General features: G+C 41.1%; 1 protein-coding gene across 4 annotated transcripts in view; it reads left to right on the forward strand.

Annotated features, from left to right (window-relative positions):
- Positions 1–26,184, forward strand: part of FBXW8 (F-box and WD repeat domain containing 8) — a 111,899-nt gene that overhangs the window by 56,622 nt on the left and 29,093 nt on the right. For all 4 annotated transcript variants that reach the window (XM_031650797.1, XM_009181791.4, XM_031650796.1 and 1 more), the window contains 2 exons: positions 12,118–12,314; positions 15,363–15,569. In XM_031650797.1, the coding sequence (XP_031506657.1) occupies positions 12,118–12,314; positions 15,363–15,569 (404 nt within the window). The remainder of the gene's footprint in view (positions 1–12,117; positions 12,315–15,362; positions 15,570–26,184) is intronic.

Genomic DNA, 26,184 nt, shown 5'->3' on the forward strand with positions numbered 1-26,184 from the left:
ATGTTCCCACTGGCCAAATCTGGGACAACTGGAGTATCAAAATCAATGTTGATAACAACAGGTTACAACCCATTGAATAAAATAGGAATATATGAGTATACCGTGATAAAAATTAACAGATCAATAAATAAAAAGAGAGGAGAGAAAAATTTCCTTACAGTAGAATGTCAACTAATAAATGCAGAAAGCGTGATGGGATTAGAAAATTACAAATTGGCAACCATCATGGTAATAACTGATTCAGACAAAAAAAAAAAAAAAAAATCAATTGAGGCTAAAACCAGAGTGTAAGAATGGGATGAGGGATGGGGTCTTACATGGTCTCAAAAAATCTCCCCACAAAACACTTATTAATTAAAAGGGAGAAAAAGGTAACTCTGCAGTCAAGAAATCTAACAGGTACCATCTTAATAAAGTGGTCAAATTTAACATCATCAGTAACGATAGAATTGATATCCTGTGCCACGTGACAGGATGCAGTGAGAAAAACATAGAATCACTTCTGTGATATTATTCCAGCCAAAAGTGCACAGCCCCATCTAATCAAGAGAAAATACCACACAAGCCCAAATTGAGGGACATTCCACAAAATGACTAGCCTGTCCTCTTTAGCACTGTCAAGATTATGAAACTCAGGGAAGGTCTTAAGAACTATTCCAGGTAGAAAGAGAAGAGAGACATGACAACCGAGTGCAGTGTGTCATCCTGGCTTGGGTCGTTTTTCTACAAAGAATGTTACTGGGACAATTGGCAATGGGATCTGACAGTGAGTATATAGAAGTTCTTGCAGCTTTTCTGTAATTTTGGAAGTTTCAAAATAAAAAATAACATGTTCTTGAGAAAGATGAAGTAACAGGAACTGGATTTATCTTTCTGCCTTAACTAGAAAACTGGACAAAATATATTAAACCATGGTTTCTAGACATTGGAAAATAAGTAGCCACACCTGTGATCTCTTGGAGGAGAACAAACATGGTGGGCCCACAGTTACACCAGCTCACCAGCCGGAAACAACTCCAGACAGGGAGTGGGGACCTAAACAGAGTCTGGTGGCCTCCCTGACTTGAGGAGGCCCCAGTGAGGGCTCAGGGAAGCCAAGGTGGATAGAAGTTGTGGGCCAGAGTGTTGGAGAAGAGGGAGCTCCCAGAGGGAGAACCCCAGAGATTGGCTGAGGATTCCCTGGAGTCTTTGGCTGAGTCCTACTCTGCACATGTGTAAGAGGAAATACCTGAACCAGGGAAAGAACTACCTGAAAGGAGAAGGCACAACAATTCTTGGAGCTCACATGAGGCTAAGAATAGTTTGTACTTCCCCGAGAGTAGAAAGACCTCATAATTCATGGGTTGTTGAGTGGAATCCTCAGAAGGGTGCCATGTTTTAGTAATCGGGCTAAGTCAGCCCTAGACTAAAAGCCGCTCAGGATCCCCTAACAAAAAAGTTGGAAAGCAGGCCTCAAAAGGATCCAGCCAATTCTGAGTGTCTTAATTTTGCATCAGAGTAAACTTCCATACTATTTTGTAGAATACAACAAAAGCTAGCAACCAGCAATGTAAAATTCACTATGTCTGTCATCCAATAAAAATGAAGCATGGCTGAGGCAGAAGGATCACTTGAGCCTGGGAGGTCAAGGCTCTAGTGAGCCATGACCATGCCATTGCACTCCAGCTTGGGTGACAGAGTGACACCTGCCTCCAAGAAAAAGAATATATTGTGCTACCCTGGTAACATTAAGCACAGCTAGTGCCCAGATTTTGATTTCTAAATGTTCTTCTATAAAAAGAACAAGGGCTAGGGCAGATAAATACAAGATGAATCTGGAACATTTTATGGGACCCGAAAGTAAGGATGTTGATAATAAATAAAAAGATGAGAGTAGGGCATCTGTAGGACAGTGGAACTAAATTGGAGCTCCTGAGAGCTAAAGGAAGGACAACTTGAACAACAAAACATGATGATAGTAATGGATTATAACCTATGGATAAATACCCATGAGTCCATATACTGGTATCAGCAAATAATTGAATAAATAAAGGAGAAGAGACGGCTCTTCCTTACAGTAGTATTTCAATTGCTATATGGGAAGGGATGATGAAAATAGAAAGCCACCATTTGGCATGCACCATAATCATAATTGTTGTAGGCAAGAATCACCAGTGGATGTTAAAATCAATGTGATGAATGTCTCCGTTTGGGCTGTTATAACAAAACACTATAAACTGGGTGACTTATAAACAACAGAAGTGTATTTCTGACAGTTCTGGAGGCTGGGAAGTCCAAGGTCAGGTCACTGGCAGATTCTACGTCTGGCGAGAGCCCTTCCTCCCAAGCGGTGCCTTCTTTCACATGGTGGAAGGGGCAGAGGAGCTCTCAGGCTCTGTCCTCATGACCTCATCACATCCCAAAGGCCTCATTTCCTGGTACCATCACTTAGGGGGTTAGGATTTTAACACTGAAATGGTGGTGGGGGGACACAGCATTCAGATGACGGCAGTGAGTAACAGGACGTTTCCATGGTGTGAAATCATCACTCCGTAAGAGAAAAATGGTAACTTCACAGTAGAGAAAACTGGCGGATACCACCTTAACCAAGTGATGATAGTTAACATGACCAGTAATGAAACTTTGATATTATGTACCTCCTGATACATAATACACTGGAAAGGCACAACACTCCTTCTGATTTTAAACATGAGGAAACAGCAGACAATTGAGAGGCCTACAAAATAAATGAGCAGTACTTTTCAAAAGTGTCAGGGTCATGAAGGACAAGGAATGACTGAGTAATTGCCCCAGATTGGAGTCAATGAAGGAGACATGGCAGCTAAATGCTATGTGGAATTCTGGATTGGATCCTGGACCAGAAAAAATATGCTGCTAAGAGGACAGGTGAAATGCAAATAAAATCTGTAGATTAAATATGTTGCATCAGTGTTAATTTCCTGGCTTCCATCATTCTGCTATGGTTATGTAATAGGTTAACATTTGGGAAAGCTGGATGAAGCTATACTGGAACTGTTTGCATAATTTTTATAACATTTTTGTAAGTCTGAAATTATTTCAAAATCAAAAAAGACATCAAATTACAGTATTAAATAAGATTGGATTTTTCCCATAGCAATTTAATGCCATTTAAAAACAATGTTACATGATTCCTTTGGAAAGAATGTGCTTGCCCCTTTTCTGCTGTCTGACTGACTTGGAGGCCTGAGATTAGATGGTACCCCTGTGTTGTTTTGGTGGTGGTTATATAATCAGGGATCCTCAGCATTTCTTTTTTCTATATCTTGCTGTTTGTCTTCGAGCTATTCCCTGCAACCTCCCCTTTTCTTAAAAAAAAAAAAATGCATGATGATGAGTATCTAGTCTTTGGTATTTTGTTTCCAAAGGATCCTTTTTTTTTTTTTTTTCCAAAACAGAGTCTCACTCTCTTGCCCAGCCTGGAGCGTAGTGGTACAATCTCAGCTCGCTGCAACCTCCGCCTCCCAGGTTCAATCGATTCTCCTGCCTCAGCCTCCTGAGTAGCTGGGATTACAGGCATGCACCAACCACCAAATCGGCTAATTTTTTTTGTTTGTTTGGTATTTTTTATTAGAGATGGCGTTTCACCATGTTGGCCAGGCTGGTCTCAAACTCCTAGCCTCAAGTGATCTGCCCCCGCCCAGCCTCCCAAAGAATACTTTTTAAAGAATAGTGTAGCCATTTTATTTTAAAATATCAACATTTACAAACATGCCAGAAGTTACGTTTTTGCCACTACTTACAACTTATGACAAAAAAAAATTTTATCGGTTTCATATATAAAATGGGAAAAGAAGGCTTTGTTTTTCAAAATCATTTCAGGAGGTAATCAAAAAATCTGAAGAGCACTGGTCTGGAAGGCAGGTGGCCATGTGAGTCTCTGTCTTTATTGGGCTGTTGTGATTCACGTGATCCACTCTGTGGGCATGGGGGAGAGGGAGACCCAAGAGCCCCATCCCAGACATCAGGGGCGTTGTGGCAAAACCATCTATATGTTGGGGAGATTTGCATTGGCATCTGAAGGCCCAAGTGAGATGTTAGACTGTCTGTGGTTTCTGTCTTCTGATTCTTATTTGGCGTTAAGTAACTCAGAACCGACTGTAGTTTCACCATAATCTAAATCTTTATGTAAACTTTTTTCCCTGCTTTTTATTTGAGCCATTTATTACTTTCCTTGAAAGGGAATTAATTGATAGTATAATTTAAATTTTTTTTTGAGGATTTGGAATGAGATTTCTAAAGGCTGCAAAATGTCATCACTGGAATTTTCACCGTAGATCTGAGAAGACACTTAGTCTGTAGTGTGGCTGTTGAAAACGTTTGTGAAACACAGATTAAGGTATTTTTACTTTTGTTAGTGATAGCCTTTCAAATTGTTATTCTTAAAAAATTCTTTTATTGTGAAAAATTCAAAATATACAAAAATGGAACGAATAGCATGATGCACCCCCATGTACCCATCACTCAGCTTCAACAGTGATCAATTTTTTAAAAATCTACTACCACCCAGTCCACTGATTCCCCACTCCCCTCCCTAGAGGCATCTACTACTACCAGTGTCTGCTGATCTCTTCCAGATAGAGTCTATATTATGTTATGTTGGTTATAGAGAAAATTGGCCTCAGTCTGAGTCTGCGCACACAGTGATGTCTCTTTCACATTACCTGCCCTCTAAAACTTTCCCTTGTAGAAGCTGGTCCTAATTCTTTGCCTTCTCCATCAATCTGTTTTTCCTTTGATGCTAACTGGAAATTCTTCTATCTAGTCACATTGCCATAGTCTTAACATACACTATGTGCCTCCTTTTCAGTCTGCTGTCTCGTCATTTTTCATTCTTCTTTTTCAAGTGTTCTTTCTGCTTTGAATTTGAGAGCTACTAAATATATTCAATCTTACTTCCTCTTCTCTTGACTCAGTTTCTACTTTGGTGATCTCGCTGCTTTGTTTATGCCCTAACCAGTCGCCACCTCCACAAGCCTATTCAGATTCTTTTACTTGTCAATCTAAAATGCAGCTTCCAGAATGTTTTCTGTTTATTGTCTGCTTTAGGCAACAGAGCTGTAGAGCTGTGGTCAGCGGAAATGCAGGATGGCATGCCACAGTAGCTGCAGTAACAAGAAACTTCAGCTTTTTCCTTTGTCATGACCCTTGTGGTTTAGCTGTTCTTTGTGACCCTTGTCTACACTGATACTAATCTCCCACCAGCACCTCTTCCATGAAGAGCAAAAACTTCTTTTGTCCTGTCCGACTTTGTGCTAGCTTTATGTCTCTGGCCTGATTTCAGAGTGGCGATGTGTGGATTTAATGAACAAAGAGGTACGTGTTAAGTAAGTGCTATGGATATATTTAAAATTTTTGTCAAAATGCCTTTTCCTTTGTTGCAGAATTTCTTCTGACTCCTGCTTAATTTCTGATAGGCAAGTGCCTATTTACATGGTGGAAACTGAGATTGCCAGCTGTCTATAAAGAGTCAACTTCATTCAGTATCTCTGAACACAGTGAATTGATCCTGTCTATTTAACAATCATGAAGTTGACACCAAGCTTCAGGTGTTTATTGTGCAAGCTCAAGAGGATGGGAGCTCGTGGCTGAAATAATTTCTAATCAAGAAACCACTAAAGACCACAAGACCAGCTCTGTAGTTCCAGAAGGAACTAGTCTATGGCCTTCAAAACTGTTAACCTGTTTTAAATTTTGTGGTGCATGGAAAAGATCAAAGGGGAGGGAGGAGTATACCAATTGTGTTTTTTTTCCAAAACCAGTTCAGCAGTTATTTACCTTTCAGGCAATTAACATAATTACCATTATGCTAAAAAGTAATTTTGGAAAGTTCTGCCCTGAGCTCTTACGACTCCACCGGGACAGTTTTAGTTGGGACTTATCTTTTTGATGGAAGCTTAATTGCAATTTTGGCTTTGTGCACACAAACAGAAGCAGCTAATTGTTTAGGCAAATAGCAGATTAATTTAAATATGCATCCCTAATAAAACAAAAATGGTATCCATTATGGTCCTTGTTCCCATGACGAAGAATATAAATATTCTGTGCAAGTACCATTAGACGGAGGTCTTAAGGATTGTCGACATTATTTCACAGTGGTAGCACTTTCCAGATATCGAGTAATCTTTACAAAAGCTAACATAAATCAGTTTAAACTCATTTAGATCCCATTTCCACTATGTGCAGTTTCATTACCACACTCTGGCTGGCCTCCTTAGGGAGGTGGGAGGGGCCTGCTGCAAACTGGCATGGGTGCCCATCCACAGCTGCTGAGCAGGCTTTATGTCTCCTCGAAAGACTGGCCATCGTTACTCATGTCATCGTTAATGGCTGTTCCTAGTCTAGGCTGAGCTCACAGTTCCTTCAGCCTGGCTGCTGCTTGTCAAGGTGGAGGGTCCTGAGCCCAGGGAGCAGGTGGGACTGCCAGGCCCTGCCCCTTCTCCTTTATTAGGCCAGTGGCCCTCACTTGTCTTCTGGATGTTTCAAGAGACCCAGTTTCTTCTTTTGTCTGCATCCTTTTCCTGTTTGTTATGAGTGAAACAGTGTTGTTGCGATCCCAGCACTACTCAGAATTAATCATCTTTTATCCAGCTACTGAGGTTTGGTCAGGAAGGAAGAAAAACACTTGCTCTTTCTGTTTCTCTAGGGGCAAAACGGGGGCTATACACTCCGGCCTTCAGGATGATGCCTGGTGCAGGGAATGGCAAAAAAAAAAAAAAAAAAAAAAAAGACTTGCTGCTTATGCCACTGCTAAGAAACCAAATAGAACCTCCCTTTGTGTTTGCCGAGACTATTTCTCTTGTTTTACCTTGGCCTACTGTGCAGGAGAGATATTGTAGAGACCTTTGCCGGGGCGGGCGGGGGGTGTCTCCTTGCCCTGAGGTCCCTCCCCAGGCCCTTGCCAGGTGGGCATGTTCATAGTATTTGAGTTAGTCTTTTGGCCTCAGCTAATTGGATGAGGGATGGGGCGTCAGTCCTGGGGGAAGCTGATTCATGGACTGGGATGGGCTGGCTGGGACTCAGACTTTGTTGCATGCTTGGAGTCGAAGACCTCCTGGAATGGAGACACCACCCTTTCTTCATGTACCCAGGGATGAGAGAAAGCTGGTTTCCGAAGAGAAGAATGAAATAGAATTGCAGAGAGAAGCAGAGATAAGATCTGTGGTGCACACAAGTTGTATACACTACCTTGGTTCTGCATGTCTTCCTGGTTCCTGCTTCTGATCCCTTATCACCTCCAGCTGTACTTCCTGCCCTTGGGCTCCATGAAATAGCCTCATTCCAGTTTCCTTTTGTGTTTAAGCCAGTTTCAGTGGGTTTCGTACAACCAAATGTTTCGATGTTGAAACATATGACAAGCATTCAGCAAACCTTTATTGATGTATAGCCACATCCAGCACTCTGAATTCCCTACCGTAGGGTGTAGAGACGGAAAAGGACAGTCTTGCCACTTCACAAATTCACAGTGTCAGGAGCCAAATCCATTTCATTGCTAGGTCTGCAGTATGATAAAACTTGACTTTTCAAATGAATTTACATCAGATAAAAAAATACCTATTTGAGAAGTGAATTTCCTTGGCTCTGACGGACATTGACTACTTCTTCCTTAGTAGTTACGCGATAAATGTGGACCTGGTTCAAGTTAAAACGTCTAGAAAAGTTTGCTGCTGCTTTTCTGGGGTCTTAAAATAGTGTGACAGCATGACCAAAAGTTCAGCTTATTCCTTGTTCCATTGTGCTTTGTGTATATCTCTCTGTGATAACTATGTTTTATAATTTAGTTATTAAATACTTGTTTCTCTCCAGTGTGTGTTTTGTGAGAACAGGTATCCTTTCAATTCTTATATGTCACTAAAATGTTGGCTCCATCAGTCAGAGACTTTTTTTGTTTTATTTTGTCTTATTCACTGTGATACCCCAGTCCCTAGAATAGTGCCTTGGTACAAAACAGGGAGCTCCATAACTACCTGTTGAATGTATTACTGCATTGATTCCTTTTTGGCTAAATGTAGCTGATGATAATCAGCCACACTATTATAGAGCATTCTTATAATTCAGTTATTCACTATTCAAGTCCTTGCAGTTTTGAGATTATAAAAATAGCCATGACATAACTGTAGTAACTGATAAATTGACCATTTATAAAATTAGCTTTCACTCAAACACCCCTCCCTGTTAGGTTCTGTATCTATTCCTGCCCACTCTGCCCATATGCTTTTGGGGCAGATATCCAACAATACAGTTCAAAGTGAAATTGCATACCCTGCAGAAGCTGCAGAACTTTGTGATGTTGAAAGTGACAGTGAAAGAACTAGAAGTGGTAATTACATAGATAAATGGAAATGGCTTTTTTAATTATTTAAATATCTTTAAAAGATAATTGCCTGCTTATGCAAAAGTAATAACGATGTATGTAAGGTTTACAAGATGTACGAATAAAAAGTTTGTAACATGTAGAAATAAAAGTATGACAATAATAGCACAAAGGCTGGAAGGGAAGAAATAGAAGTATGCTGTTCTGAAGTTTTTTTTTTTTTAACTGAGAGTCTCACTCCGTCACCCAGGCTGGAGTGCAGTGGCACGATCTCGGCTCACTGCAACCTCTGCCTCCCAGGTTCAAGCAATTCTCGTGCCTCAGCCTCCTGAGTAGCTGGGATTACAGGTGCCCACCACCATGCCTAGCTATTTTTTGTATTTTTACTAGGGACGGGGTTTCACTTTGTTGGCTAGACTGATCTTGAACTCCTGACCTCAAGTGATCCGCCCACCTCAGCCTCCCAAAGTGCTGCGATTACAGGCATGAGCCACCACACCCAGCCTAAAGTTCTTATATAACATGTGAAGTGATACAATATTACTTGCAGGTAGACTGTGATAAGTTAAAGACTTCTGTTAAACTCCAAAAGCAACCTCTAAAATAACAAAGAGTTTTGGCTAACAAACCAACAAAGGAATTAAAATGGAACAAAACACATTTAGTTATCCCAAATACTCAATCCAAAAAATAAAAAAGGCAATAAAAGAGGAGAAAAGGGAGCAAAGAACAGATGGGATAAATTTAAAAAATTAGCGAACTGGTAGATTAAACCCAACCTTATCAATAATCACAATAAATATAAATTATTTAAATGCCCCAATTAAAAGCAAGACCAACTACATGCTGTCTACAGAAAACCCGGTTTCAATATATAAAGACACAAGCGAAAAAATGGGAGAAGTTCTGCACGCTAACACTAATTGAAAGAAAGCTGGCGCAGCCATGTCACTCTCAAAGTGGATTTCAAAGCAAAGACTAGAATAACCAGGGATATGGAGGGACTTTGCCTATGATAAAGAATCAACTCATCAAGAGGACATAACAATCCTAAATGATTTTGCACCTAAAAATGATGTTGAAGGACTGTGCACGTGATACCAGCCCCTGACAAGTGAGGACCTGACCAAGTGCAACACTTTATAATTGAAGCAGGGGAAACTGAAAAAGATGACAACACGACAGTCTTCCAGGAGAGAAAGATTTGACCATTAAATTGATGGAGCCTTGGAATTTTTTTTTTTTTTTTTTTTCCGAAAAGACCCTGCTCAGGATAGCTCTGTGCAACTCAACCTTGTGGTGAAGGATGTTTTATTGCATAAAGTTCTGTTGGAAAAATGATGCCAACAAAACCAATACTTGATTAATAATGAAAAATGTGTTTATAGATAAACTCCATGTGTGCTTAGAGTGAGCTGTGGTTAAATAGCTTCCACGCTTGGCAGCACCCAGGGTGAGTTTGATGGTGTATGTCAGTTACTCATTGAACTCGTACTTATTTTATGCACTTACAAATGCAGCCACTCATCCTGCACTTTTCCAGCTAAATTCCAGCCCAGCTTCATGACATACCAAGTGGCTTTGGACCAAGTTGTTTAACTGCTCGGTGCTTCTGTTTCTTCTCTGTGAGAGGAGTAAAATGGTGCTCCTCCCAAGATGGAAGTGAATGCACCGTGAGAGGAGACACATGAGTCTCTGAAGACGCAGAAGCTCTATGCAAATGGCAGTGTTTTTTTCTCTTTACTGTTGTGATGTCTCAAAACAAATGCAAACAAATGCAATGCAGTGTTTGAAGGAAGCCCATGTTAAGAGCAGACATCTTGGCATGGGAGAGCTGATCTCCTATCTGATGTGTAGAGCCACTGGCATTTTCTGCAGCATATTTTTCTCTTCTGAGTCAGGATGGAAAGAATTTGCCAAAATAATTGCCAGGGGAATGTGTTGTGGAACCTTTTGTGATCCGCTTATCCCCCAAGTTTATCATAATTCTTAAGAGTACACTGTGTTTTAGTTGCGAAGCAACATTTAGCTTGAAGAAGGCTCTGCTTTTGTTTATAATTGCTTACTTAGCCTACTGACAGTTTGAAAGTCTGGCAAAGCAGCCCAAATGTATTATTTTCTTCCAATTCTCTATATTTATTTAGTGCTGAATGATCCTTTATAGTAAGATCCTAAACTCAAAGCACTTATGGTTTAAAGACAAAGTAGAAGGCAAGAAAAAAGAAAGATAGGAAGATACACTGCCAAGAGAAGAAAAGCAAAAAGCTTGGTCTGTTCTAGATAATAGGAAGTTATAGTAAATAGGGCTAGATTTACGGATGAGCAATAGAAGGGAAATTAACATTGATAGATTAAATATGTTTTATAACACAACAGGAACTATAGACTACATAAAAATAAAAGAAAGGATTGGTCCATCTTCAGTGCTTCGTGTGGCTGGTCTCCTTTCATCTGCCCCACAGTCCTATGTAGTAGGTAATGTTGTCTTCAGCTTTACAGAAAGGCAAACAGGCTCAGAGCTGTTAAGCAACTCCCCTAAGTCCATCAGCTAACAAGTGCTGGAGCTGGATTTGACCTCAAATAGCCACAGACTGTGTTATCTCCACACATTTATTTCTTGATGAATTTTGAAAAATTGAATCAATTGGAATTGGAGCAAGGCAGTAACCAGCCTCATGCAGAGAGTAATTATTTTCTTGGGTAAATCTTCGAAGGGAAGGAAATAGCTTGGGAATGATAAAATGAAATTATTTGTGAGGAAAGGAGAATCAGTGACATGCTAAGTACAGAAAAGCTTATCTGACTGGTAGAAAAGCGTAAGTTCCTGTAGACCACTGGTTCTAAACTCCAGTGGACATCACCAGAGTTGCTGGTGCCTGACAGTCTGCATTTCTAATAAGTTGCCACGTGGTACTGATGCTACCGGTCTGCAAATCACCCTGGAGAAAGGTGGTGACATGGCCAGTGTGTGAAAGAGGAATTAATCTGGGTAGCAGCATTCCAGGTGCTGGGAGAAGAGTGGAAAATTGGCATTTTTGACAAGTGTGGGATATTGAAGCACATGTTTTAGAGCTATGCAAAATAAAGCGCCGCTGCTAACAGAGACTTAAGGAGGACGGTGCTGAGAAAGGATGTAAAATATAGGCTGAGCATCCCTAATCCAAAATTCCAAAATGCTTTGAAACTTTTTAAGCACTGACACGATGCTACATGTAGGAAATTTCACATCTAACGTTATGTGATGGGTTGGTAGCCAAAACTTTGCTTAATGCATAGAATTATTTAAAATATTGCATAGACCAGGTACATTGGCTCACACGTGTAATTCCAACACTTCGGGAGGCAGAGGCAAGAGGATTGCTTGACCCCAATAGTTCAGAAAACCAGCCTGGGCAACATAGTGAGACTGTGTCTCTAGAAAAAATTTTAGCTGGGTATGGTGGCATGCACCTGTAGTCCTGTCTATTTGGGAGGTTGAAGCAGGAAGATCACTTAGGTGCATCAGTTCAAGAATGCAGTGAGCTATGATAGCACCGCTGCACTCCAGCCTGGGCGAAGAGTGAGGCACTGTTTCTAAAAAATAAAAAAGTAAAATATTGTATAAAATTACCTTCAGGCCATGTGCGTCAGGTATATATGCAACATAAGTGATTTCATGTTTAGGCTTGGGTCTCATTTCCAAGGTATCCCCTTTAAAAAATTTTCCTTTATGTTGCATGTTTTTAAAATAATTGAACATATTAAGTGAATTAAAATTGTTACCTGCATTGTTTCTTGCTGCATAGGGTTTCTTAATATTTGGGATTTAAGGACCGGAAAGTACCCTGTTCATCGTTTTGAACATGATGCAAGAATACAGGCACTAGCCCTCAGCCAGGACGATGCAACTGTGGCCACAGCTTCTGCTTTTGATGTCGTGATGCTGTCCCCCAGTGAGGAGGGGTACTGGCAGATAGCTGCGGAATTTGAAGTTCCGAAACTGGTGAGCTTTTTAGTCTGGTCATTTTATTTTCTATTCTTAGAATCTCTGGGTCTAATATAAGCATGTACTAATGGCATTGGTAACTCCCATTCACTCAGAGCTTCCTGTGGGCCTTACATCCATAAATCTAACTACAGCCTTACAAAATAGGTAGTAGTGTTTTCCCCATTTACCAAGAAGTCACTTTGCTGCTTAGAGCAGTGAACTGGCTTGCCCCAGTTCTCAGAGCTAAGAAGTTGTGATTCAAACCTTAGGGCTGACTTCAGGGTCAGAGCTGCTCATCACTGTGGTTCCTTGGCCTTTTTCAGACTAACACGGTGGAATCTTACCCTTGGGAATTGACGATCAGTTTCTGACCTAATATATAAGCGAGAATGAGTTCAGTGGTGTTATCCCAGTCCATATGGGAAGGAAGGTTTCCATTCCTACACTTCCTTCATCCCAAGACTGTCTCACCTGAAATTGAAAGTAACTCCTGAGTGAAGATAGATTTAAGTCGGTGTTAATGGGGTAGCCATGTTCCAGGATGTCACCTGTGCAGTTCAGCCAGCCTTAAGAATTCTTTATGTCGAGCTTATTTCTGAGTTCATTTATACAGGAACCTCTATATTTGTAGAGTGGGAGATGATTTGGGGCTAAGAAGGAAGTTCTCAAATCTGTCTATGCTGAGTTTGGATTTAATTTAAACAAACTTGATTTTGGCACTGGTAGGAGAGTGAGCAGAAAAGCCAACACTGAGTGATGAATTGAGGGCCTGACCTGGAACCAATCCTGTTCCTCCCTCTTCCTCTCTGGTGGAAATCTTAGACTAGAATAACTTAGAAAGCCATGGCATCACTGCTTCACCTCCATGAGCATCTGCACTTTGGATATAGTGCTCCCCCAAGATGGCCTGATGATGTCAACTCATCTGGGTTTTATTAGAAAAATGTGAAAGTATATTTCTGTTCTCAAAACTTCCAAAGTACTATTTAGTCTGTGATTAAAGAATACTGTAGACCAGCAATCACTAAATGGACCCAGATACTTAAGATGCCAGTTTCTCTGTAAAGTGCAAATCCTGCCTTGGCAATAAGGTGGCATCCTGGCACAGACTGGAAGCTTTTTGAAGTAGTTTACAGCCCCCAGCAAATGGCACCACCACTGTCAGTCTCAGCCTCTTGGTCTGTCAGAAAGCCAACACAGAGATAAAGTTAAAGGGCTAGACAGAGGATGTCCGTTGTAGGAAAATAAATGATTTGGAGGAGTGAGAGGAACCAAGCAGCCATTGTCTGAGGCGGGTTTTATGCATGGTTTAGGAATTATTTTTCACTTTGGGTGAAAGATTCCCACAAAATGCTCTGAGTATCCTTGGAAAAGGCACCCCTGGCCCAAAGAGCCAAGCCAGTTTTGTCTTGTCCATATACGCCCCTGAATGGCAGTGGCAGTGTTCCCAGGTCTGCGATATTAGCCTAGAGCGGCTGTCCTTTGTGATGGACCTGCTGCTTGTGAAGCTGGGCCCAAGGATTAGGAGAGTCCCCCGGATGTTGACGCTCCCTCCAGCTCCTCTGGACGGTGTTCCGGAGGCCGGCTTTGAACTCTTTGGCGTATAGTCAGGGCAGCGCTGTCCTTTCACACTGTGGATTTTCATTATTACACAGCGTGGCTCACCTTCCATGTGTCCTCTCGTGATTTACTCAAAGAAGCGAAAGCCTGTTGGGAACAGCACCGTAGAGAAATGGGCCGCCTGTGGATGGACAGAATCAAATTATTCTTGAAAAGTGCGGAGAAATGGGCCGCCTGTGGATGGACAGAATCAAATTATTCTTGAAAAGTGCGTCTCAGACTCGTGCACATTAGAGAAAGTGCCGGTGGTGACGCATTCAGGACTGGGGAGCAGGGTGGGTAGAAAAATGTGTTTGTAGATCCCTTCCTTACCCTCTGGTGGCCAGATGGACCCTGATGACATTGAAACCAGGAGACAGCAGATCACTTGGATATTTTGAACCTTTTGGCCACACATTTTGGCATGAATGTTAAAATATTCTTTTTTGCGAATTTGGAACTGAGTGAATGTTATTTATTCAGTTTCTTGTAAAAACAAACAAACAAAAAAAACCACACACAAAACAAAACAAAAAAAAACCTTTTATTTTTTGAATTGCTATTACATCCCCATGGTTCAGAATTTAAAAGACACAATAAGGCTGATGGTGGGAAATCTCCGCATCTCATAATCCACTTCCCTCCTTGAAGGCAGCCATTGTTAGTAGATTTATGGATGTGTGAGTCAAGCGTGTGGTGTACTTTCTCCGCCCCCACCTTGTACACATTCAGCAGGTGAGGTTACCTTACTCATCTTGCATCCTTGCTTTACCCGCTAAGTTTGTCTTGGAGAATCATCCCATTTGTTTCGTTTTATAAAGAACGTTTTCATGCTTCCCTCTATGACTGCATGGTATTCCAGTGTATAGATACACTAAGTTACTTAATTAGTCCCTTAGTAATGGGTGTTTCCGTTTTTCTAGTTTTTAGCTAAGACGCAGTTGTACTACAGTTCATGAATAACCTTGTATATAATTATTTTTTATATTTGTGAGTTTATTTGTAAGTAACTTCTAGAAGCGGATGTCCTAGGTCAGAGTGTATGTTCATTTGGTATTTTGCTAAGAGTTGCCAAAGTTCTCTTGATAGAAGCTGGACAAGATTTCTGTCCCCACCAGCAATGAGTGGAATCCAGAAACATGGAACATGGTTTTTCCCTCCTTCACTTCCAGCCTAGGGTGTTACCAGATTTCTTGATCTTTACCGATATGAAAGATGAAGCATCATATTTCAACGAATTTTCATTTTGTATTTCTCTTTTTAGGCATGTCTTATGTTTCTCTTACACTGAACATCTTTTCTGTTGTGTAAGAGCTGTTTGTGTTTCATTTCCTGTGGGTGTTTCATTTGCCCATCTTTTTCTGTTGGGTTGCTGGCCTTCGCATTGATGTGTAGGTGGAATTGCATATTTTTGACCAAGTCAGGATGAATTTGTGGGACTAAACAACTCTTACCTTTTAACAGGTTCAGTACCTTGAAATAGTTCCAGAAACTGGAAGGTGCCCTGTGGCAGTAGCCGCTGCTGGAGATCTGATGTACCTGCTCAAAGCCGAAGACTCTGCCAGAACCCTCCTTTATGCCCACGGCCCGCCTGTCACATGTCTAGACGTCTCTGCCAACCAAGTTGCTTTTGGTGTACAGGGCCTGGGATGGGTGTACGAAGGAAGCAAGGTACACAACTAGCAAGATGTATAATTAACAAAAAAGAACATAGATTTATTTTTTAGAAGGGACTTGAAAAATTAAAGCTCCTCAATATTTTTCCAGATATATCAGGGCAGTATATAAGCATGGTCAAAAAATTCAAAGAACTTCAAAAGGATTGAAAATGAAAATTAATCGTTTTCTTTCTCCTCCCTTCCCCCAACTTCGCTGCATAGAATAAACTATTAACAGTTTTGAGGTATCCACCTAGAAAAATGTAATGCATATATAAGTACATTTGTATACTGAAAACATATTGTTGTAGAGATGCGATCACAGTATACATAGTGTTCTGTACCCAGCATTTTTACTCCATAATGTGCCTTGGGGAGAGCATTCCATGTCAGCTCTTACCAACTCTCCCTCCCTAGGATTCCAGCATATGCTTCTAGCTCATAGCCTGTTTAGCCAGGCCCCTCACTGGTGGGCATTTAGCTTGCTTTCACTGTGTTGGCTGCTATAAGCAATGCTACAATGCATATTGCAGCTTGCAGAAGTCCTTGTATATATAGTGTATCTCTAGGATGTGTACTTGCGATAATGATGGACATTGCCAAGTTGCTTTTCTAAAAAGGTGCATCAGAATTCACATTCTTACCAACAGTGCGTAAAAGTGCCTTCTGAAACTCTGAGTCAGAAGCAGGAAGACAGGTTTTTAATGGAAATTCTTTGAGTGATGACTAAATTTTATCACTCCCTAGCATCTTACTATCCTGACTGTAGGCCAAATACTTGGTCTAAGAGCTGATTTATAGAACTCTCCCTATCAGTGGGACCAAGTGGGAGAGAGAGAAAGTTTTTGTTTCATTTTGGTTTTTTTCTTTCCAATTTCCCTGCTCCTGACCCTTTCTGTCAGTTGGTGGGATTCCTGCGAAGGAATGTGTCTGGGCCCGCAGACCCTGTGTAACTGTTAGTACGTTCCTTAACCCTCTTTATACCTCAGTTTCCTCATTTGTAAAATAGAGTTCATAATAGTGCCTGCTTCTTAGAGTTGTAGGATTAAATGAAAAGCCATATGTAAAGCTTGAGGCATGGTGCCTGGCACATGAGAGCTCACGATCTGTTGGCTCCTGAACCTCCCGTTATTACTCCCACCCATAGTTGGAGTCCAGCCTCTGGTGGTGCTTACTTTTACATCTTATTTCCTCCATGTATTTGACCTGTAAGGTCAAATCTCATTTATGTAGGAGTGATTGGTTTTGCAACCCAGTAAATGGTTAAGAATGGAAGCATCTTGGATCCCAGTGATACATTCTTCATCCAGGAAGACAGACTAAGCGTAGACGCTATATGTGTGGCGTCCTGTCATCCCACTGTGAAAAGGCCTCCCCTTATGCTGCAAACTTGGTGTGCAGTTTGGTTGGGGCATCTCCATTGTGTCCTAGCTGGAAGATGTGTCATGATACAACTCCTGAGTTTTGTCTTCCAGCTCAGGAGGGAAGGAGCAGGAATTGGTTTCCTAAGGCAGTTTCCTTTCTCGTGCTCTAAAAAAACTTTCTTTTCCCATCCCTGGTGAGCTCATTTGTTGAGAGAGGAGAGACCATTTGCTTTCTAATTTTTCATCTGGTGTGCTTTCAAGTTTGTGTTATCTCATTTATTTTTAGAGCTCTCAGTATAGAGAGGTGATAGTTATATTCAGTACTAGTCTGGTTTAAATTTTTCATACTTTTTATAAATGTTTTATCAGGTAGGTCCTTTTTCTCTTTGACTTATCTGAATGGATTTATTCCTGTAGTAATACAGTTGTAATGGATACATTTGAGAAACTACCTAAAGGGGCAGTTTCCCAGCACAAGGATCCTTCAGATACGGATGTAAGGCAGTGGGGTTTTTTTGATTCCTCTCAAAATTTCCAACCCAACTGAAAGCATTCACTGTAAGAATCAGCTGATTAATACATTAATTTTATGAAAAATCCTTGGTTAAAAATGTACAGTCCCTGGCTGGGCACGGTGGCTCACATCTATAATCCCAGCACTCTGGGAGGCCAAGTCAGGAGGATGGCTTGAGGCTGGGAGTTTGAAAACAGCCTGGACAACATAGCAAGACCCTGTCTCTACAGAAAAAAAAAAAAAAAGTATAGTCCCTCAAATGACTTGTAAGTTGGTATTTTCGTTGGTGTTTTAAAATTAGGAGTGGAAATAAATTTGCTACAAGAATGTTTCTAAATGTCTCTTTGGAAGCTGACAGTAGCATTTAGTCATCCAAATATGTTGTGAGCACAGCGCCAACCCTCCAAACACTCGTGTGGGTGAATGGCTACTTGTTAGTAGTGTTGGTAATAACTTTGTGTTGAGATGTTTCTCCAACAGGAATGCCACCCACTCAAAAGTAAGAGAAACACCAAGCTTTATCTATGTAACTTTGCTTATTTTTACAGAGATGAGACTTTCCATCCCATTGCGCTTAATGGATTTTCTGCTTCCTCAGAAAAACTTGCATTTTTAAGAAACGTAATTGTCATATAACAGCTCTACGTGAATTAAGTCATGTCATGGGTAACTCTGTGAGATTTTAGTATCCTCCTGCTGTGCTCTAATGTGATGTCATAATTCCCAAATAGTCTCATGTGCGAGGCTTGGTGTCACTTTGCTTGTGAATACCATGCTCGGCCATCTCTTTGCTTCAGCCTGGCGGCAGCGTCTATCCCAGCACATTTTATTAGGCTGGTGTGAGACTATTAGCAGTGGAGTTTGCCTGGAGCTATATCCACACTAGGGTTTGTATCTGTGCCTCCGGCCTGTATATCTAGGATTCAGATGAAGGTTTTATGAGAACAGAGCATTTGGTTTATATTTGTTTGTACCTGATACAAAACTGGGGTTCAGCTATAGTCCATTATTGATTAACTGTGATAAAAGCAGACAGTGAAGTCCAAATGTTGAAACTGACTTTTAGTCAGAAACTTAAAGCTCCCTAACCTGTTGAAGTATTCCAGAGGTGTTATTTTTGTTTAGTTGGAGAATATTCTTACACCGTATGATGCCTACATTAGCATGTTACAGGCACCTCAGCTGCATGCGCATGGAGTAATAATGGCTCAAATCCACCCGTTCCTATATCTGGCTAGCCAACCCATTGTGTATTCATCACAAATACTGAGCACCAGTAGTATTCCTGGCATTGGCACGTTAAAACAGCATCACACACAGATTTCAGCAAACTGGTGCTTGTCAAGGAACCTAGCTCTGTTAATAAACATAGTTTTCTAAAGAAACAAAGCCGAGTAATTTAGCAAAAGCTTATCTGTTTAATCTTTTTTTTAAAAAAAGTCTTCGAATGTAGCTGGCTGATCAGTCACCTCCAGCTTGGGTAGGAAGGGATCAGACAGTCTGGGCCCTGCAACATCTTGATTTGCCTGTTGGACAGGGGCTCCCAGACTTGGGTTTCAGGCGTCAAAGTTAGGGGCCACACCTGGGTTTGCCAGCAGTGTTACAGGCCACATAGTCATAGAAAAAATAGCAACTATGCATTTTTGCCCTTTTTTGGAAGATTAGAGTCTTTTTTTAAATTAAAATCATTTTATTTCAATAGCTTTAGGGGGGTAAAAAGGGTTTTTGGTTACATGGATGAACTGCATAGTGGTGAAACTTGGGCTTTTAGTGTACCTGTCACCCAAATAGTACACATTGAACCCAGTACCCTTCTGAGTCTCCAGGGTCCTCCTGTGCCACTCTATGCCTCTGCATACCCATAGCTTAGCTCCCACTTATAAGTGAGAACATGCGATATTTAGTTTTCCATTCTTGAGTTACTTCACTTAGGATAATGGCCTCCAGTTCCACCCAACTTGCTACAAAGGACATTATTTCATTCCTTTTTATGGTTGAGTATTATTCCATGGTGTGCGTGTGTGTGTGTATGTGTGTGTGTGACATTTTCTGTATCTACTTATTGGTTGATGGGCACTTAGGTTGGCTTCATATCTTTGCAATTGTGATTTCTGCTGCAATAAACATTTGTGTGCAGGTGTCTTTTTTATACAGTGACTTGTTTTCCTTTGGGTAAATATCCAGTAGTGGGATTGCTGGATCAAATGGCAGATCTGCTTTTAGTTATCTGAGAAATCTCCATACTGTTTTCCATAGAGATTGTGCTAGTTTACATTTCCACCAGCAGTGTATAAGCATTCCCATTTTACAACATCCACACCAACATCTATTGATTTTTCACTTTTTTTTTTTTCGAGATGACGTCTTGCTCTGTCGCCCGGGCTGGATTGCAGTGGTGTGATCTCGGCTCACTGCAACCTCCACTGATCAGGTTCAAGCAATTCTTCAGCTTTAGCCTCCCGAGTAGCTGGGATTACAGGCGTGTGCCACCACGCCTGGCTAGTTTTTGTAGTTTTAGTAGAGACGAAGTTTCACCATGTTGGCCAGGCTGGTCTCAAACTCCTGACCTCGTGGTCTTCCTGCCTTGGCTTCCCAAAGTGCTGGGATGACAGGCATGGGCCGCTGCACCCGGTCTGTTTTTTGACTTTTTAATAATGGCCTTTCTGGCTGGGATAAGGCGGCATCTCATTGTGGTTTTAATTTGCATTTCCCTGATGATTAGTGATGTTAAGCATTGTTTCTTATGTTTGTTGGTAATTTGTATATATTCTTTTGAGAAATATCTGTTCATGTCATTTGCCCATTTTTTTAATGGGATTATTTGTTTTGGCTTTTTTTTCCTGCTGATTTATTTGAGTTCCTAGTAGATTGTGGATATTAGTCCTTTGTTGGATATATAGTTTGCAAATATTTTCTCCCATTCTGTGGGTTGTCTGTTTACTCTGTTGATTATTTCTTTTGCTGTGCAGAAGCTTTTTAGTTTAATTAGGTGCCATTTATTTGTTTTTGTTACATTTGCTTTTGGGATTTTAGACATAAATTATTTGCCTAGGCCAATGTCCAGAAGAGTCTTTCCTAAGTTCTCTTCTAGAATTTTTATGGTTTCAAATCTTAGATTTAAGTCTTTAATCCATCTTGGTTAATTTTTATATATGGAGAGACAGGGATCCAGTTTTATTTTTCTACATGTGGTTATCCAATTTTCCCAGTACCATTTATTGAATTGGGTATCCCTTCCTCAGTGTATGTTTAAAAGCAATCCTAAAATTCATATGGAACCAAAAAGAGCCCAAATAGCCAAAGCAACCCTAAGCAAAAGGAACAACTCTAGAGGCATCCCATTACCCAACTTCAAATTATACTACAAGGCTATAGTAATCAAAACAGCATGGTATTGGTGGTAAAAGTAGATACTTACTGGTACTGGTATAAAAGTACATACTGGTACTGGTAGAAAAGTAGATGGTACTGGTGTAAAAGTAGATACATAGTGGTACAGGTGTAAAAGCAGATACATAGACCAATGGAATAGTACTGGTGTAAAAGTATGGTACTGGTGTAAAAGTAGATACGTAGACCAATGGAACAGAAAAGAGAACACAGATTTTTAAACATCTATAGAAATATATTTTTTGACTGGGTAATGCATTCACCTAATTCATGAATCAAAAGATAGGAAGGGTGTGTGGTGGGAGGACTCCTTCCCACTCCCTTCAACCTGCCACCCAATTTCTCTATCTGGAGCCAAACCAACGTTGCCAGTTTTTTGTGCATTCTTCCTGAGATAGTTTATGCACTTATAATCAAATTACCATACGTGGTCTCAACCCCACTTTAAACAATGAAAATAGTAAAGTGCTATATTTTTGTCTGCAGCTTGCTTTTTCCTGCAACAGAATCTCTTGGAGATCATTTCTATGACATAACAAAGAACTTATTTGTGTTTTGGTTTTGATTTTTGCGACTTTATGATATTATACTTTGTGGATGTGCTTTAATTAATTTGCTAGCTCCCTATGGATGGATGATCGATTGCTCCTGCTGTTTTGCTATTGTAAACAACACTTGGTCCACATGAATGTATTTGTAGGATCAGTTCCTCCAAGTAGACTTGCTGGGTCAAAGGGACATGTGCCTCCATGATTTTGATAGACATTGCCCTCCACAGAAGTTGTACCTTGGGCAGTGGTGGATGGCAGGGCATCCCCTTCCCCTAGTGGCTCTTGGACGGCTTTTCTCCGATAGGCTTTACAGAAAGATCACAATAAGATGAGGCTGGGGGGATATACAGAGATCTGACTGGTCCTGCCCTTCATTTAAATTATTTTTCAACTCTCTGCTTTTAGAGTGAACGACTAGAACACACCACTTCACCTAGAATCAGTGTAGCATGACTGACAGCCCTATCTGGCCAGTGTCATGGTGGCAAGAAAGAGCTGCAGCATACACGGATATGCTCCCCTTCTGGGCTTTTTTGGGACCCATTTGAGAAAGAGCCCACAATTATTTTAATCTGACCTGCCTCTTTTCTCCTCTGTAAAATGAGGAGGGTTGAACACGTGACTTTTGGGCTCCTGTCCCGAACCACATTCCTGGATTCTTTAAGCCATGTAGGTGGTTTAAACCTTTTGGCTGTGGAGTTGTGTTGAGCCAATCCACTGGAAGATGCTGAGTTGCTGAGGGCTTCTGAAACGGGCCGAGGAATCCATTATTCTATTACTTCTTCTCTAAGTGTCACCCAAGAGTTCCTAACAGCTGTGCCTATTGCCGGCAGAAAGTATTGGGCAGGAAATGTTTGATATTTTTTTCATCAGTTCCTACGTCTTGCCTCGTAAGCTGTACATAGGAAGAAGGGCTGCTTGACAGTTTTTTACTTTTGGATAAAAATGGATTCTTAAGTTAAAAATGGATTCTTAAGTTCTGATGTTGCATTCTTGGGTTCTCAGACTTCAGTGACATACAGGACCTCATAGCTAGTCACTGTTAAGTGGCATATGATTGTAAAAGAAAACAAACGCAAAAGTAATTCCTCTGGCCTCATCTCTTATGCTGTGGTGCAAAAATCAGTATGAATTCTGTTAATGTAGCCTTCATGCCCAGGCAGCCCTTTAAAATCAGTTTTTATGTCTCATAGTTCCTGAATCTATCAAAAATACTTTCATCTATGAACACATATTTATGACACCATATAATCTTTATTAATTCTTTTGCTGCCTGAATTAAATTCTGCTCTCAGAGGTGGAGGGTTAGAAGACCGAATTGCCTTGTTTAAGAGCATTAGGTTGATGACAAGCCTCAGGCCTCATAAAGGAAGAGAGAGATCCACTTAGGGCTCTTAGCATCATTCTATGTATTTGGACATATTTCCTAATTTAGGTCTGAAGTACTTGGCATTTGATGGCAGATTGTATTAAGCGGCACACGGCGTGCATCCTAATCAGGGAGCTGTGAGTGAAGTAATCCAGGAGGCTGGAATGCGCGTGACAAGGACGCTTGCTTGGCGCTGCTGCCTCAGCTTACATCACGCTGGAAAATCATCGCTAACGTCTCTTATGATAATTATTCCCCATACACAGACGTGAAGAGACTCTGGATTGGTTGCTCGCACTCATCACGAGTTGAAATATCTGTCTGGGAGAGCCTTTGGAATCAGCAATGCAGTGCGCATAGATTGTGGCCACATTCTCCCATACCTCCACCCAAATAGGAAATCCATCTTTCCTTTTGTTTGAGATTCTAGTTTGGAGAAGAAAAAAAACTTGGTATTTTACAAGCAGAATGAAAATGAAATTAGATATTTACTTTGTGAACTTTCCATTTCAATATTTTAAAATAAAAAAATTGAAAGTTCACAAAGTAAATGTCTAATTTCATTTTCATTTTTACCTTAACATGTAACATTTTTAATGTTTGTCTGCTTCCTGGGGAAGTGTAGAGAGAGAACTCGTGGAGACCAGCTTTCTGGGCTGTTGAGTGATGCTGACTCCCAAAGGGTCCATTGTTGTCGTGAAGGTTGCCGTCATTGTTAATGAATGCTTATTGAACACATGCTGCGTGTGCAATATCTGATTGGCACTGGCAACAGAGAGATGAGTCAAATATCACATCTGCCTCGGGGATTATAGCCTTGTGGTCCTTAACAGCGACTTGGCGATGTAAAGGAGACATGTTGAGATGCACACAAGGTCATAAAGAAGACCTTCATGATGAACGTGGTGAATTCCAGACTGACAGAAAAACATATAGATAAATAAATGAGGAATGAACATTCAAATGCATTTTGTACTGTTTAATATTAAAATGGTATCCATAGTTGATATAATTGTAGTATATGGTTAATAATAAATAATAAATACAATTCTTCTCATTTGTGAAAACCCTGAAGCACCTCCACAGAGCCCTAGAGTTTCTCAAGACAGAGCAAGAAACCTCTGGCTTAGAGGCCTTTGAGGACTGGACCATCTCCGATACTCTGTACAACTGATGGGTTTTTCTGTCAAAAGTGTCTTTTGGAATATTGCTTATTACAGAAGCTATGATCTTTAGGATCTCTAGGGATCCTGGAAGGGAGTGATAAAGTTATAGAATGTAAATATAGGGGAAAGTTGCTTTCAGCTACTGTCAGGGTAGCAGTTGCATCACCACTGAGACTGAGCAAGGGTTCTGCAGTCAGGTAAGCCTTAGGCAAGTGACTTGCCTTGGTGTCCCCATGTGGATACTGGAGCTAATACCCAAGAAAGAGGTAATGTGCTTTGTATGTGGCTGGTGCTCAGCACTTGTTAGGTTCCTCCTTCACCAGCCATCCCCAGCAGCTTTGGGGTCAGGCTGGAGTTCATCAGGCAAAGCCTGGGAGAGAGCAGTCCAGGCAGAGGCAGCAGGGCCTGTGGAAGGTGGTCCCACCGGCTGGAAGCAGTGCTGGGTATATTCAGGCCTGCAGGAGCCCTGCTGAAGCCATACCTGTAGGGATAGCGGCCCATGCTTCTTCACAGGATTCACTTTCCCAAGAAATTTGTTGTTGTTTTGTTTTTTTGAGAGACGGAGTCTCGTTGTGTCACCCAGGCCAGAGTACAGTGGCGCCATCTCAGCTCACTACAACCTCCCCCTCCCAGGTTCAAGCAATTCTCCTGCCTTAGCTTCCCTAGTAGCTGGGACTACAGGTGTGTGCCACCATGCCCAGCTAATTTTTATATTTTTTAGTAGTGACAGGGTTTCACTACATGTTGGCCAGGCTGGTCTCAAACTCCTGACCTCAGGTGCTCTGCCCTCCTTGGCCTCCCAAAGTGCTGGGATTATAGATGTGAGCTACCGCGCCCAGCCCCCAAGAACTGTTTTAAAAGAATGCATTTATAGTAGAATGAGACAGGTCAATTTAGCTTCCATGCAGAACTAATGCAATAAGCTAATGTGAATGCTGTCACTTCATATGAAACCCTTCAAGATGTGAAGCCTTATTGGAGAGGGCTGGCACCAAGTCTTAAATGTCTTTTGTCTTTATTCACACTTGCCTAGTTCCTGTATGCCAATAACATCTACCATTTTCTAATTTTTAAAGGAATTATTCAGTCTTCTTGAGACTGAGCAAGTTTACAGAACCATTTAGATTGAAGAATATGATGTTCATTGCCTTTCTTCTCTTTTGGCTTTCAAATTAAGCTTAGAATGTTATTTAGAGCCTGATTTTTCTTCCCTGATGATTGACGTGGAATTTACTTCCTGGTTTACTATCCTACACCATAGAAGAGAATGAACTTAGCGCTAACTCCGTTTATTTCACCTTCACAGATGGGTATGGCTTTGGTTTGTTTGTGCCAGATGAGCCTGGGAGTAAATACTGCCCAGGCATTGTTAGTGTTAAAAATCAGCTCGTTCTCCAGTTCATGGGGAGCTAAGGGAGCCCTGTTGGAAATGTTTGCCTTTGTTCCAGAGGTGAAAACACTAGTGCTGCAGAAGAGGCTGTGTGCTTCCCCTGCGTATCCAGACCGTTGAGACTGATGTTGGTTTGGGTCAGAGTAGGAGCAAGAGGGCACTCAGCAAATGGCCTAGTGAGTTGAATTTCTGAGTATTTAAAACATTTTACTGTTTTCAAAATACACATCGTGGTTTAGACTCACAAAATATTACCAAGTAGAGAACTTTAACTTTTTATTCAGCACATAGATGACTATGATTTATTAATTTCCTCCGCACTTCAGTCTTCTATAAGGCACTGTGTTAGAGAGGGGGTTTGTAATTAACTTATCAATTATTGAGTTGCAGATGAATCCTTCTAATGGACGCAAAGTTACTCTTTAAAGCATTCCCTCAGTGTGTTATTAATTTACAGGGTAAACCCCCTTTGTAGAGAGCAAAGGAAAACTCCTGCTCAGCCCACATCTGAGCAGTCACATCCCAAACTAAGGGACTCGGGAGGAGCCATGAGGCTGAAGGTGCATTAAAATGAGGAGGCGGGCTGTGTCCAGGGAGCTGCTCTGCCAGACCTGGCTTCCAGCCTCAGCTTGCCTCTGCTCAGAACTGTGCCAGGGACGTGGGATGACCAACTGGCCCCAAACTGAATCCCTCATCCGGATTTCTTTGGGTCTTTGCAGGGTTAGGCCATCTGGCCCAGGTGGCTTCTTTGCACTGTGCTGTTTCCTTGGGTTGAACTCTTAACTGTGATCTCAAGATCATAGTTAAGTTTTAAAAGTATGTTGAAAATGACATGAAAATAATGCCTCCCCGAGTGCATTTCCCCTTCCTGGCTTGCGCCTGCC

This window comes from Papio anubis, chromosome 9, assembly GCF_008728515.1.
Source record: "Papio anubis isolate 15944 chromosome 9, Panubis1.0, whole genome shotgun sequence".
NCBI lineage: Eukaryota > Metazoa > Chordata > Mammalia > Primates > Cercopithecidae > Papio > Papio anubis.